Raw genomic sequence first — 15,613 nt, forward strand, 5'->3', positions numbered from 1 at the left:
CAACTGGAGGTCCACAATCTCCATTCCTCAACGTAACAATCTAAACTCTGGAAAGCCCATTATTATTTAGGTTCAGGACATAAAATGAGCACCACCCCGAACTTTTATTCACCTTATTGACTAGAGTATCTATTATTACTTTAAGCTTGCAGCTTGCAATAATATTTGATCAGAGTATCTATTATTATTATTAAAGCTTGCTGCCTGCAACATGCACAACAAACCTGTATCTAACATCGTTCTGTTCCAGCCTCTGGAAAGCGGTGTTGATGTACTCCATCTTGATTATTTCATTCATTGACCTCAATCCCTTTTCTTTCCAGAATTCAAGCAACTCCTCTGTTTCCTTCACGCTCTCCGTGAGGCTCCCCACTGTGGACCTTCTCTCTGTATAATCAGAGAAACGAAGAAAATTGGAGCTCGAAAACATTTTCAACCACTTGCCAAATTTTAGTTTAAGATTGCGATCCGAAATTTGCAAGGAGTTAGACATCGACGCACCTAAGAAGATATTGGAAGAGATGAACTGCAGAGGGTCGTCAACAGGGCCTACCAAGATCAATTTTCCTTCCCGTTTCAACAATGAAAGATAAAGGTCAAGGGGGTGAAAAACAGGCAAAGTATCAAATGATGTAATCAGGTGATTCACCAGCCCCTTGCATCCCTTTCTTGTCTGAGCTGACTAGATACTCATCAACACCTAGATGCTCCAAGGCCTCTTCTCTCTTGTTATCAGAGGAACTAATAACAGTTATATGATGCCCCATTGCTTTTGCAATCTTCACTCCCAATCGTCCAAGCCCTCCAAGCCCCAATATCCCCCCTCTTAGTCCACTCTTCTTCAAATTTATTTTGCAGTGAGATCAATTTAACATTTTCCCTACACTAATACATATATTGCAGATGGAATCTGAAATTTGAGTGGGATCAAGTGATATAATGCAGCTACACCGGCCTGACTATGTTTATATTAGGGTGGAAGGTATGAGTTTTATTGGAGAACGGAGGGGGAATTCATGGTTAATCCTACATATTTATGACCATGAATCAGAAACAAACAAGTCTGCCATTGTCTGCAACTACTTTCTGAGTTATGTGGCGTTGTCCACGACTAAAGATTCACCGGCTGAGCTGCTTCCTTCCTACAAATATCATTCTACTTTTTCCTTTCCATTCTTGCCAGACGTTTTGAACCCACATCCCATCTCTCCCATGCTTGACGTCGCAAGGGGTTTAAGGTCCAAAATGCCTAAAGTATACAGTTCAGAGCCTGTATACAGATAAATTTCATATATAACAAAAGAAAGCCAAATATGAATGGTACCATCAAAGTATACCAAACATTGAAAAAGACTTTCACAGCCCTGGTTGAAAGCCAAATGCCTACAATATGTCAACAAAAGAGGCTTCCTAATCCTAATTTGGACGTTTGCCTTACCTTGGCCAAATTAGGTCACGTGTCACTGTCAGTCAAGATATACCCACCACCAAATTTAGTGGACAGGTCACCACAAACGATCATGCTCAATTATTCTAGCAAGTTACGAATTTCAATTGAAAGAGAAAAGAGGAGGAAAACAACACCTCATATTCATTTTCATTTTTATTGCCATAGGCAGAGAAACAGGGAATTCATACTCGTTTCATTTGAACAACAAACAGAGAAAGCTGACACGCGATAAACAAAGTCACTCTTTTAATTGTTCATGAAATATGTAATGTTTAGTTAAAAGAAGTTTCCTTTTTCCCCTATTAATCAAGCTTGCTTCCGGCAACATCCACGACGAACCTGTATCGAACATCGTTCTTCTCAAGCCTCTCCATAGCTGTGTTGATGTAATCCATCTTCACCACTTCAATCATTGAGGTTAAATCTTTCTCTTTGCAGAACTTAAGCATATCCTCTGTTTCCTTCATGCTCCCGATGAAGCTCCCTGTAATTGACTTCCTCCCTATACAATATTGGACAGAGCCAAAAACAGAGAAATAGGCTTTAGACTCAGGAAAATACAAACGCTATAGCCAAAGCAAAAGACAGAGCAGCCTACATGAAAAGCATTAATTTATAAACCTCAGGAACCAGAAATTCAGACTCAGTTGCTACTGATCATTTTTTAATTCAAAACCCAAAAAGATTAATACTATAACATTGAACAAAGTTAGAGAGATTTGACTCACCAAGCATGATCATGGGGCTAACAAACTGAAGAGGGGTGTTAATAACACCTGTCAAGATCAGCTTTCCATCGAGCTTCAATAATGTGAGATAAGGTTCAAGAGGGTGAAAAACAGGCACAGTATCGATGATATAGTCAAGTGAATCAGCAGCCTTTTGCATCCCTTCAGTGTCAGAACTGACTAAATACTCATCAGCACCAAGATGCTCCAAGGCCTCTACTTTTTTCTTATCAGAAGAGCTTATAACAGTTACGTGATGTCCCATTGCTTTTGCCATCTTCACCCCCATGTGCCCTACTCCTCCAAGACCCAATATGCCTCCTCTTAACCCACTCCCCATTAAACCAAAGTGCCTCAGCGGGCTGTAAACTGTCACCCCAGCACATAAGAGTGGTGCCACCTGTTCTGCTGCCATTCCATCTGGGATTTTCACCACAAACCTAAAAGATCCCAACAAATAAGTTCATTTTCCAAGAAAACAACGGCCCAACAAAATAATTCCACAAGATAAAGGCACACAATTCATGAAATTTAATAGACCGTTACCTACTAAAATATAAGTACCCGGGAAATATTAACAAACGTCTAGTGGCATCCGTTAAGGTGATAATTTTTTTACAAATGATAATTTAATTATCTCAAGCAGTACCTATAAGCACTCGTGTATCCAAAGTATATTTCATCAATTTATATCAAATACTTAGTTTCAGCGGAAAAATTAAGCTGGCTTTTCTAGAAACTTGAGCAATTAAGAAACCGGGTAATTGGAACAAGTCATTTCAGCAATATTGTTATGCAGAACAAGTATTGTTTATGATGGAGTACTGTTTTGAACTTGTGATTCTTACTTTTGATCAACGATCATAGAGCCAGCAAAGCCGCCCTGAGTGGGTTTGCCATCAGTGTAGACATCATTGTACGACCAGATCTTCTTGAGGCAGTATTGTTCATTGTCTGTGTCGCATGATCGGCAGTTCCTGCAACATCCAACAACACAACCAACGCCAACAATTTCTCCGACTGTGAACTTGGTTACATCTGATCCCACTTCCACCACCTCACCAACCACTTCATGCCTGTAAACCAAATTAATAAATCACAGTGCCAAAGGAGCAAGGGGCATCAAGAATTATAACATGCGGATAAAGAAAGAGCCTTGGCAATAGTAAACGAGAGGGTTTTTAAGTACCCAGGAACCATCGGGTAGTTTGACATGCCAAGATCATTTTTGGCTTGATGAAGATCAGTGTGGCAGATTCCACAGCAGATAACCTTGATAAAAACATCATCTGGACCTGTGTTCCTGCAATTATTATCATCATAGACAGAATACTGATGTTTCATTAATCATCACGCAAGAACCAGAAATGAGCCTTAAAACCAAAAACAAAGTAGCGAAATTGAGAATACCTAAGAGTGTAAGTGTAAGGAGACAAGGTGCCTGATGGGTCTCTGGCTGCCCATCCCGTAATTGTTCTCTCAGTTTCAAGGCTACCCATTTTCAATTGATCAATTCTCTTCGAGCCTGTCTTTACAGAAAAAAGTTGGGATTGTGGGAAATCCACTCAAGCTGTATTTTATATAAACAGGTGAGGTTCAAAATGCAGCTTCATCAAGTCACGGACATCTCAGCAATGCGTAGGCCCACAGGTTTCGGTAGGTGAACCCCGGTGGACTGATATCCTATCTGTCATCCATTGTGCACCCTCTTGGATCTCCATCGTAATTGGTCCACGTCAGCGACATAAGAACATCCAAGGAACAAAGATCTTGGATGGGAAACGTAGGTTGCGTTTGATCCTGCGTCATGCATATGTCACAGTTTATCGTTTCCACCTAGTTTTTATATCGGACCATAAGTTAGGGGTTAGCAAAATCAACCTAGATTAGTTACTCATTCAAATTAAATATAATTTGAATAAAATAATTTAGTTTAATTGGTTCATTAGATCAATTGATCCAAAATATTTAGTCCAATTGATATTTGATCGGTTTTCGTTTTTAAAATTTTTGAACCAATTCACTAAAAAAATCAAACTAATTTTTTATATATATAAAATATTTTTTTATATATTAAGAAGAATTGATAGTAAACTTAATTAATAATATATTTAAAATATATTAAAATATTATACGTACTACGTATATAAATCATAACTATAGTAATTTAATATTAGTTATATATATATATTTATTTATAAATCTGTATTAATATAAAATTACAAGTAATATATTTTAAAATGATATAAGTTATATGTTAATATTATAATATATGATAATACATATCCTACATATTAATATGTTATAATTATTACGCTTTAGTAATGTTTCGTAATATAAAATGATATGAATATATATATGTAATTGTATAAATATATTATATATACATATACATAAACATTACTATAATTTATAATAAATTTTATTATATATATACATATATTTAATTTATATATAAATATTAGTATAACTTATAATAAACTTTATTTATATGATTATACTTAATAAGTTTATTAGCTCTCACCTTAGAGTTTATAACATATTGTTTATAATTAGTTATTATTTATACAAACTTTAATATAAAACATTACAACATATAAGTTATATAATTAATTTCATATATATATATATGTGATTATAGATGAAGTTTATAAGTTTTAATATTATAATTTGTAAAAAAAAACATTGTAAAATTTTGATCTATTAGTTCAAAATCGAACCAATCATACCAATTCTATATTTGGTCGATTTTAATCGATTTTTTAAAAAAATTGATTCATTTAGTCTTTAAGTATGATGGACCAAACCACTTAGTCCATATGTTTACTCACCCCTACCACAAGCCCACAACATAAAGGAGTTGGTAATCATTACCTCTTTGAAAAAATATAATTAAAGCAAGCTTTTCTAGATTGCAATGTCAAAGTAATACTATTAAAGACTATATTAGTATATGGCTTAAGACATTTTTTCAATTAATTACATGTCTCTTAAATGATTATTAGTCAAATTTCACCTACAAAACAGTTTATTTTAATATATTTTGCTAAGATAATCATTACATTTGATGAGTACAAAAAAGTTGTTAATATAAAAATAATGAAAATGAAGAGGAGAATAATAGTGCAAGCAAACCCGTTTTTTATTTAATTTTTGAAAGGTTGTTCAAATGTTTGAGTTGTTATGGTAGGAGCTGGAAGTAATTACAGAGCACTTCAAATGGTAGGAATTCGTCAATTGGGAGTTGGTCAAAAAACCAAAAAAAAAAAGGAAATATGAGGAACACATTGAGATATGATAGTATATTCTTTTAAAGATTGTTTGCAATTAAGGAAATTTTATTCGATGTTTTATTTTAATTAGCCAATATTTTTTGAATGTGTTTTGTTCAAATAATGAGCTGGGATCATCCTTGATTGGAAGATAAGTTTCCTTGTGGGTCATATGCTAATGTGTGGCCAATTTCTTTTACACCAGATATGGAAGACTCAAGCTTCAACAACCCCCGGACTCGTCCACTTGTTATTTATTTCTAGGAAAATTTTAAAGGGTGATGTTTCGAGATACTGGGCTCTCTTGGAAGGTTTTGCTTCTAATCTTTCTGATCAGATCACCTACCCTCTTTGGCAGTTTTGTTAAGTAAACTGCAACCATCATTGACTTCCGTTCTTTCATCATACTCTTGTTCAAGTCCCACTTGTAACTGCACAGGAATATTTATTTTTTAATTGATATATGATTTTTTATTTAAAAAATAAAATTAAAATTCTCTTCTCTTTTAATTAAAAAATTTTTATCTGCAGCCACATTCCCTTAATTCTCATTAATGTTAAATGGATTTACTTGTAATAAAGAGGAAGCCGAATAACAAAGGCTCCCTCCCTAATAGACACAAAAATTAAATTCAAAGAGAAACAAGAAAAATCATAACGATTATAGCTTGTAAATGTATGTATCCACTGGTCCCTGCTAGTATCGATGTTTACAAGCATCTTAAGTGATTGAAAAACTTTTCAAGTTGATGGAAACTGTTGTTGAGCAGTAGTAATTGTTGCGAAAGGTTTGGTTATTTGCTAGAGTAGAGGGGAAGGTCCGATGTCTGGGGAAGAAATATAAAAAAGAAATGCTCTTCTGCCGTTAGCTGTGTGGAAGCCTGAATATCTAATGATTGCAAGTTTTCGACCCTTCTTTTTTCCTGACCCCAAAAGTTTGACCAAACCTTTCATTCACAGGCACGGCTTCCACGTATCCCTGTTCATCGCATTCATCACTATTTCTCTTTAAAGGGATGTCTGCTGGCCCGTTGTTATGGCGATTCGAATGGATATAAAGGAGTGGGATCCACAGACATTGAAGCACGCAACAAATCATGACAGCCTGTCAATGAACATATCCAATATTCTTGTGTTATCCAACAACTTTGCAAGGTCTAGAAAATTTAGTATCTCTTGCTTATCGATTTCCTATGGAATAAGAAATGTTATGATCGTACTTGAAAAAAAGGTTGTTAGGATTATCGATTGGTACTTCTAACCTTTATATACCCAGAAAATGGATTAAACTATGAAGATTAGAGTTCAGAAAGGCTGGTGTATCTTCGTTTTTTGGTTATGTATGTGGGAAGCGACATTGACAATTTGGAAAGATTATCATCATCAGCCAGTGGCAATATATAAAAACTGAGTTAAGTGTCCAATGGACTTACCAACAAATCATGGATTTACCAACAAATAATGATAATAACAACAAAAACATTGCCTAAAAAATTGTACTTTTCGATCAATACTGATAGAAGGTTAACGATCCAATACTGGTCAACGATCCAATGCAGCCCATATTTTTATTTTTTTCCTGGTTAAAGAGGTAGTAAGTCATGAAAGCTCCCGCCACCAACCGCTTGACGACCTAAACTGTTTTCATGTCTTTGTTTTTATGCAAAAATGTTGGAATGACTCACGGGCAATCTAGCTTACACGTCTTTATAGTTTACAAAATCAGGGTGCTTCTAATTTCTTGGACCATAGATGGCCACCAGTCAGTCTGTCACAGAGTCACTGTCTTCGGCATACAAGGAATTTTCGAGTGGCTGATGTTTTCAACCATTTATCAGTATTGGAACTGCAATCAGCATAGGTAGGAGAGCCAATCAAAGTAATCAATTATCAGATAACAACGCAATACTCTGTAGGTATATATATATTTTATAATTGAAAAAAAAATTAAAATTTTTTTTTTTTAGATGAGAGATTTTTATAAATTAATGAGTTAAATATTTAAATGGTTTGTATATATATATATATATATATGATTAAATTGAAGAAATTTAAAAACCAAGGTCCTATTCCGGAGGAGACATGATATTCGTATAAATAACTAGTGACACTGAGGATTGGAAACTAGCTGGAAATAAGTGATGTTTTATGATGGAGCCAGTATACATACTATCCACATGTTTGGATCACGAATCTTGACCTAGTGATCAGGACCCACTTTTCTAAAAAAAAAAAACTTTGTAACTTGTAATTCTAAAGTTTATATTTCTTCACTTCTTCGAATCTGCTTTTATCCATATATATATACTTATCCTGAAATTTTTGTTTAAAATTATATGTCAATATCCTTTTAAAAAAATTATATATCAGTACCAACTTAGTCAATCTTTTCTTAGTCAGTACGATCATTCATTATCTTTACACTGAAGGCATTAATAATTTGAGGTTAGGGACGAGATAGAGATTGGGGGAAATAATTTTATATAAAAATGAAGTGAATTTCCAGCCCAATAACGAGGTGCTATTCAACGACCCCGTGGAGCTGAATACTGATTCCACAATAACGACGTGCTATTCAACTACCCAATTGGAATAAAATTATTGTAAACTGAGGCACCAAATGGAGGAGCAGAGATGAAGAACCATCTTTCAATATAAGCTATGATTGAACTGCATCATCTTCAAGAATCAAGATCCCTCAAGGTAGGTCAAATAACCCAAAACAGTGAAAACATATGCAGAAATGATATAATAAGTATTGTCAAGCAGGCTTTTTGTCTTGCTCGTTGAAATTTTGTAGCAATTACAATTGGAAACGAACACGTAATACTGATAGAGACACCTAACACTGTGTTTCTTTAAAACAAAATAATATGATGCACTTGAGCATTTATTCAATACTAAGCTCAATAGTAAGACTATTTGAATTACCTTATTCTCCTAACTAAAACCACCTGATTAACAAAATTTTATTGTATTAACTCTTTTTTTTTAACACTTTATTGCATCAATAATTCAATATTCGCATGTATTTAAACATACAAAAAGATAGTAAACTTTTTTTTTTAAAAAAAAAGGAATTAAAAAATATACTCATTCAATAAAATTTTTTTTTCTCTCTCCTATCAATGTACGAGAAAATTTCTAGTAATTAACAATCGATTGCAAACTTGCAAGTTCCCAACTGTAGCTCAAGAATTCATGATATCCCAACTTTTTTGCATGTATGAAGGCAATGGAGCAACTACTTCGAGGCTTTTGAGTTTTGAAAGATCATGATCTGTAGACAATTGCAGATTTTGCAATGCTTGAGAGACATTTGGAAAGATCATTTCCCTACAGTGAAGGTGTAACCGAGGGCGCTTCGCAGAGATACTTCCGCTGTCCATGTTAAGGCCAAAGGGAAGCATGTTTTCCTCTGGACACTTATCATTTGAGCTCTTTTTAAGATCAGACTCAGGCAAATGTTGCCACCTTCTATGAGCTTGCCACCCATATTTGTAGTCTCCAACAATTGGTGTTCCCAATACCTCCGCACAATGTACTCGAAGCTGCAGTACAAGCATATTGTAGAAAAGGATTTACAGAATGGAATGTGATTTAGGAAAAAGAAAAAAGCAGCAAAAATAATGACAGAATATAGCTCTGATACATACTTGGTGCTTTCTACCAGTGAGCGGAGACAGCTCTAACCATGTGCAGCCTGCATTGATATCAATAGCATAAGAAGTGCATGCAAGGCCAGAGTTTCATTTGATACAAAAAACAACAATAACTGTGAAACTGGGAGAACGCTCATATATATGCAATAAGTTAAACAATATTTTCATTTAGTATATTGTATGAGGCGAAATGCACAAAGATAAGCACAATGGAAACTTAAACAGCTGAAGTAAATGGCGACAAGTCCTTCAAGTAAAACATTTCTTTAGATGGTCAACTGCATTTCTCATAACTCACAAATCACAATCCTTTCCTTCAGCACCAAACAAGCTTGCTTGCATGTATATGGCATGAGAGAGAGTGATAAGCTAAATGAAGCTAAATAAGCTTCTCTTATAGAAGGATAGGGTAGAGATATAGGAAGGTAAAGGAATGTGTCCCCAAATTTCCAATTTGCATTTTATGTACCAACTTTGAAAAGAGACCTAGCACTTCTGAATAAATTCTCCACTGAAATCAGCATGTAACAGAGATGAATAGTGGCACATTGCTTTTGCAATATCATTAATTTGCACCAGCGGAATTTATCAGGAATATCACTGCAAGATCGTATACAGTGTGAAGGCAGGTCAATGTTGATATGGACATGTATCTGTCTACCCAAAATGTAAAATGATTAACAAGTTTTAAGAGATAGTAGAAGTAAAATTCATCATTTAAAATGATTATTGTAGTGGCATAAATATGCATGTCAGCATATCTGCATCTGTGCACAAACATGAATTTTGCATGAGGTCAAACTTTTAAATATGATAAATGGCATAAGCAGGACAACACTTTGTTCCTAGTCTCAAATTCTATACAATTGCATGAAATAAATGTTACAATGATGTTACCATGAGATGTTGTTTTAATGACTTGATACTCTGTTTTTGCACGCTGAGAGGACACAATCTGGGAATTGTCAAAGACGGTGATTCGATCAGATTTTCCATCATCCACCACCACCTATGATCAGCAAAAACCAAGAAATGTTCAGCAAATATAACACATGTGAACTATGATTAAGACATTGTCTACTGGCACATGCATATAGTTTAAGTGTCAAAGCATGATTTAATAGCTGGAGCAAGAGGACAACCTTTTTCGTTTAAAAGTTAGGTCTAAAATAAAAGGAATTCTATAAACAACAGTTAGAATAAAAAATATTCTAACCCTCCGAAGTGGAGCTACAATCATTCCCTTGGGGCGTCTTGGAGACCCAATGACAAGTGCCCAATACCTCTTTTGCAAGATTCTTTTCTCATTGTCAACATCCTTAAAACAGAACAGACTAAATTTAGCAATAAGTGAACCAATGACATTGCATTTCTACTGATTATTTAAGACGTCTAACAGAAAGCAAGTATAGACGTAAGAATGTTACATCTTTTGATGCATCATTTGTTTCCTCACGAAATACAGAATGAAGAATTGTTGCACTCATTTGTGTTCTCCCCATCACCAATATGCCACTGCTATCTCTGTCAAGTCTGTGCACCTAATAAATGCAAAAGATGTTCATGGCAAGAAAAAGAATTCTAAAATTAACCAAATATGTAAGTAGTCTTATAAAATGCATAAGTCAAATTTATTATCCAACTACTTTCAAGCAGTATGAAATAAAATCTGGTGAATTTGAGTTCACATTGGTGTCTTCGTTGCAACTTGATTTGACTAACACATGTACAAATTGGATTTAGAAATATGCAGGTAACAAAGCTCAGTTATGTTCACTCACCAGCCGAGGTGGTTCTGAGTAATCAAAACATAAACAGGCTGCTGCCAGTTTATCTAAACTCCATTTGATTCCAATACCACCCTGTTTAAAGTACAATAACATAGCCAGTAATATAAAAACAATGAGAAATACAAAGAGGGACAACAAATCAAAAATCTGATGGCTTACTTGAACTGGCATCCCCGGAGGCTTATTGAGAACAATAATGGCAGGATCCTAACATCAAATTGGATGCTGGATCATAAGTTAGAAATGAGAATATGAGATAGCTTAAATCCACTATACCAACTTAGGCAGTTTAGGTTAAGAACCTTATAAAGCTCCAGACCTCGGATAAAGTTCAATTCTTCTTCAGTGCAGCCACTTTCTTGTTTCTCCTCTCGAAACTCTCTGACACTAAAAGGAAGAAAGATTCTATCTCCAATGTTCAACGCATCCTTTGCCCCTACCTTTCCAAGAATTTCAAACATCAGGGGAAAAACCCTTCTCCACACATAAAAATGAAGCAACTTCAAATAAAATTACCCTTTTAAGTTGAACTGTTTGTACTTGGCAACCATCACCAGCAACTTCCAGGACATGGGATTCTCTTCGAACCTGTCTAAATGTATTGAAAAGTTATCTACTTTAATTATTAAAAGAAAAATATTTACATATGATTAAAGGCTTAAATATGATATAAACCAAACCTGTCTTAAGCGAAATAGCTTTTGTACTAGGCTTCTGGGCAGCTCCGGGCAGCATCTCATTACCCACTTGACCGCCGTCGTTTCATTGGCGGCTTTCGAATGGGGTTTTCCGGATAGTTTGGCTGCCAATACAGAGGCGTTGACGGTTTTAGTAAATGGGGGTAGCGTGAACCATTTGTTTTTCTTTTTCTTTTCACTATTTCCGTCATCCTTTAAGTGTTCGGCTGACAATTCGTTGGTTGTACTATAGTGATATCGGAGCTGGTGGAAGGCTGATACAATAAGTCCATTGCCGCCGTGTGTGGCAGGTGGTCGTGAAGATCGTAGGAGGCGGCGGAGAAGATTGGGGCCCACCAACATCGCCCGTGACTTTCTGGTTGGGAGGACTTTGGGGTTTTGGGTTTATGGAAAGGAGGGCATTAAGTTAATTGAATTGGTAAATTCCAAGTTGGGCTCCCACTAAATGTAGGCTATGTAGCACTGGACTGGCCTTCAGCCCAATTGGATGCTCAGCCTTCTCAGTAGTTTGGGCCGGCTTTTCTAGAATTTATTACTATTTAATTTAACAATATAAACAATAAATTCAGGAGTTACCAAAAAAAAAAAGTCAGTATTACATAGTTTTTAAGAAAAAAATCTGATGTTTTAATAGTAAAATAGTCACAATCCTACTAATGTTACTAATGCATTGTTAGAACTGTACAAATTTTTTTATATATATACATGAAATTTTACAAGTCAAATCAATTACAATGTACTAATAATTTATAATATATGGACTGGCTTAAACATAGACAATTTGCAAACCTGTAGGTTGCTTTGATGAAACTATGAGGAGCTGACACAGGATACTTTGATTAATATGATAATTTCAAAGAATTAATACAAGGGGAAAACCTAGTATATATTCGGTTGATATTGAGAGAGAGAGAGAGAGAGAACAGGTTAATACTGTAACAGTGATCACTAGTATGAAAAGCAATGAGAGAAATACAAATATAATGTATACAAAAATTGAAGAAGGCAAGATAATTGCTTTGCATCCGATATGATATTATTCTTAAGTAAATATTGATTACAACAGTTATTTTATTTTATTTTTGCTTACATAGGGGGCAGAATATTAATACCCAAAATCTTTTAAGTAACATAAAAATATGTAGCCCCTTCCTAAATATATCTAGCTATATTTAACAAAAATCCGAACAACATCGAGTATTGGATTCAAGAACGTCAAATAGACAAAGTGAAAAAGAAGGATGAAGGAGTTGAATCAACCGTCCAACAGGCTAGTGGTGTACGCGGCTGAAATGGAGAAATCCCTCTTCCCGGCGCGGACCAGAGCCTTGGGTAGAACCCTGACTGGGTGATTCACTAGATTTATGTCCTGGACCACTGGGGCTTGGCCCAGATCGCTTCATGGTCTGAATAGACGATCCCCACTCCGTTACTCCGTGGGAGCTTGAAAACCTGAGTCCTCTCAGTGATTGAGCATCAGTTTTGGAGATGACAAGAATGCTCAAGAAGAGGAGGAGACAAGCAACAGCATTCATCGCACGTACTTGTCCTTGTCCATCCATCTTTCGGTAGAAAGAAGAGTTGGCTGGTTTTGCATGAATATCATACAACCAAAATTACGAGTTTTAAGTCTTTTATACTACTTGGATGAGTGTCATGAATTGCTTAGTCCAAACAACATGTGAGTTTTAGTTTTTCCAACTAAAAATAATCCCAAGTTGCCAGAATTTTTGGGCCAGTTTGAGGAAACCAAAAAATGGGAATCAAATTAAGTTATGTGTTGATACTTGGATGTTTATACACAGATAATAAATCAAATATTGCCACGCATTAATTGAAAAAAAATTAACATTTATTAGATTAAACACATCAAACATAAGTGCACTAAATCGTGTTTATATCAATTTATACAATATTATAATTAAGTAAATTATAAATTATTCCAAAACTCGTAAGTCCATTAAAATTAACATTTATGAATAACGATTTTAAATGGTTTTTTTATAATAATATTATTATAATAGGCTTATCAAAATACTGTTTATTGGTAGCATCCAAACCAAATTTCTTAGAATTCTAGATTTTCTCTATGTCTAGATGCATCCCCCCACACCCTTTGAATTTCTTTGTTTTCCCTTCTTCCTTTCCAATGACCCAAGTTTAAAGATCTTTTACGTATCATATTCAACTATATAGAACATATATTGTTTGGTAAAGTCGATGAAAATGAGTTGCTATGTGCCTTTTAGAATTTAATTACCAACCTCTATGGAAAAGGGAATTCTAAATTTTTCCGCAAAAAGCAAAAAGAGGGTTTGGTTCCCATTTCCCCATAATATTTTTTCCATCCAAAACGATGGATTCCGAATTTGTTTGACTTACTAGTAAGAAACCAAAAAAATCCCCGGGATTTTGATGCAAAGTTTCTCCAATTTTGTCATTGGGATCATGAATTTCAGTAACTTATAGCTAATGTTGCTCAAGCCACAATGCTCTTTCCTCCCGGTTGTGACCTCTATCGGTAGCATATCCTTCAATCTCACGTTATTAGTATGTGCTATGGAATTATGAGCCTGATCACGTGCAATAGCATTAGTCATATCTCGTACTTGATGACATAAACTTAAAAGTCCAAAAATTCCTGATAAGTTTAATGAAACATTGCAGATCACTTAACCATCCTCGGATTTCTCTTGAAAGTGATACAATCCTACTTTGGTTTAACTTCCACGTAAGTTCTGGCAAACAAATTTCGTTCTTTTATCCTAACAGTATAATATAGAAATTTTGAGTCGTTTTCACAAAGTGTTGGCGATGTTTTAAGTTGTCAAGCCAACAGTTATTTCAATCAATATCAGCAAAGATCCCATTCCCGTGGGTTTCTTGGCAATGTAAGGTAGTGGATTGATTCCAATTTCGATGGATAACGAGAACTTAACAGGGAAAATAGTAGGAAGCGATTACCCTTGCCAGACTTAGATGTCAAACCAGATTCAAGTTAGGTCAATGCACAATCGACTGTTTATGAGAAGCCCGCAGTTGAAAATTATCCTAATAATTGATAAAATTTGTTTGTTCATAGATGATGTTCATGATGTTATCATAAATTTCACGTCAATTGATTTTAAATTAAAAATTCATCTTAAATTTAATAAGATAAAAGAATACTCATTTACATTCAAAAAGTTTTCTTTTTATTATTGTTCCTGATTGACTTGGCATACTTTTAAAGAATCTTGTGTGAAAATAGTAGATATAGGTGAGTTGGCCGCTTGGCCTAAACATTCTGTTGCTTGCCCAAACTAGTGTTATAATAGGCTTGTTGCGTGTGGAATAATACAAATAATGATTCAAGCATAATCTTCAAATAATCAAAAGTTTTATTTCCTTGTATTTTTAATGATTAATAGATCTAATAATTCCCCTTATATATATATAAAAAGTAATTTCATGCTGTTGGTTTTACGTTAGCAAAAAGCTCAATCATATGAAGATAGGAGTTTGCCAGGCTTGGATGGTCAATAGCTCGCCCATCACTCTTAACACTATGAGAATAATGGAATCCTTAGTAGTGGGTTTGTAGATATTTGATTTTGATTAATACATATTTTATTTTTTTTTTTAAAAATTTATAGTATAATATTGTATAGGGAATAATGTGAACAATCATTACAAGTGAAATATTATTTTATGCAAAACAATTAAAACAAGCGAACTACAAGTGCTGCTTCGTATAGAATAACTAGAATAAGTGAAGCATTACTTCACGCAAAACAATTAGAATAAGTGAAACACTATTTCACATGAAATAATTAATAAAAGTAGAATAACTATTTCGCATAAAATAACCACTTCACATGAATGACAATGAAAGCAACCTGAAATAAGTAGTAAGATTCATAGGCTACTTTCACCTTCAGATATTTCGAAGGGTTTAGTTTGATGGTTCAAATATAGAGATAGTTAAGAAGTCTTCTTTTTAATATTTTCCTGAAATACAAATATTTCACCCT

The 15,613-nt window shown here is 34.6% G+C and overlaps 3 protein-coding genes across 5 annotated transcripts; all 3 read right to left on the reverse strand.

The window, feature by feature from the left end:
- LOC18608007 (probable cinnamyl alcohol dehydrogenase) lies at positions 191-767 on the reverse strand. The gene is made up of 2 exons (XM_018114852.1): positions 650-767; positions 191-567 (listed from the first exon to the last, which is right to left on the reverse strand). Exons 1-2 carry the CDS (start codon positions 765-767, stop codon positions 191-193), a joined length of 495 nt encoding a protein of 164 aa, XP_017970341.1.
- LOC18608008 (cinnamyl alcohol dehydrogenase 1) lies at positions 1,555-3,748 on the reverse strand. Its single transcript, XM_007042470.2, has 5 exons — positions 3,589-3,748; positions 3,368-3,481; positions 3,027-3,254; positions 2,179-2,618; positions 1,555-1,952 (listed from the first exon to the last, which is right to left on the reverse strand). The coding sequence occupies exons 1-5, from the start codon at positions 3,675-3,677 to the stop codon at positions 1,753-1,755; spliced, it is 1,071 nt and encodes a 356-aa protein (XP_007042532.2). The 5' UTR covers positions 3,678-3,748; the 3' UTR covers positions 1,555-1,752.
- Positions 8,592-11,999, reverse strand: LOC18608010 (RNA pseudouridine synthase 4, mitochondrial). Of its 3 annotated transcripts, XM_007042472.2 has the most exons (10): positions 11,583-11,998; positions 11,419-11,490; positions 11,205-11,342; positions 11,062-11,109; positions 10,894-10,974; positions 10,540-10,653; positions 10,329-10,430; positions 10,010-10,121; positions 9,107-9,153; positions 8,592-9,001 (listed from the first exon to the last, which is right to left on the reverse strand). In XM_007042472.2, exons 1-10 carry the CDS (start codon positions 11,940-11,942, stop codon positions 8,642-8,644), a joined length of 1,434 nt encoding a protein of 477 aa, XP_007042534.2. In that variant the 5' UTR covers positions 11,943-11,998; the 3' UTR covers positions 8,592-8,641. The 3 variants fall into 3 exon arrangements, with proteins under 3 accessions (XP_007042534.2, XP_017969964.1, XP_017969965.1); XM_018114475.1 differs by having other exon boundaries at positions 10,894-11,109; positions 11,583-11,999; XM_018114476.1 differs by lacking the exon at positions 10,329-10,430 and having other exon boundaries at positions 10,894-11,109; positions 11,583-11,999.

Source organism: Theobroma cacao, chromosome 2, assembly GCF_000208745.1.
Source record: "Theobroma cacao cultivar B97-61/B2 chromosome 2, Criollo_cocoa_genome_V2, whole genome shotgun sequence".
Lineage (NCBI taxonomy): Eukaryota > Viridiplantae > Streptophyta > Magnoliopsida > Malvales > Malvaceae > Theobroma > Theobroma cacao.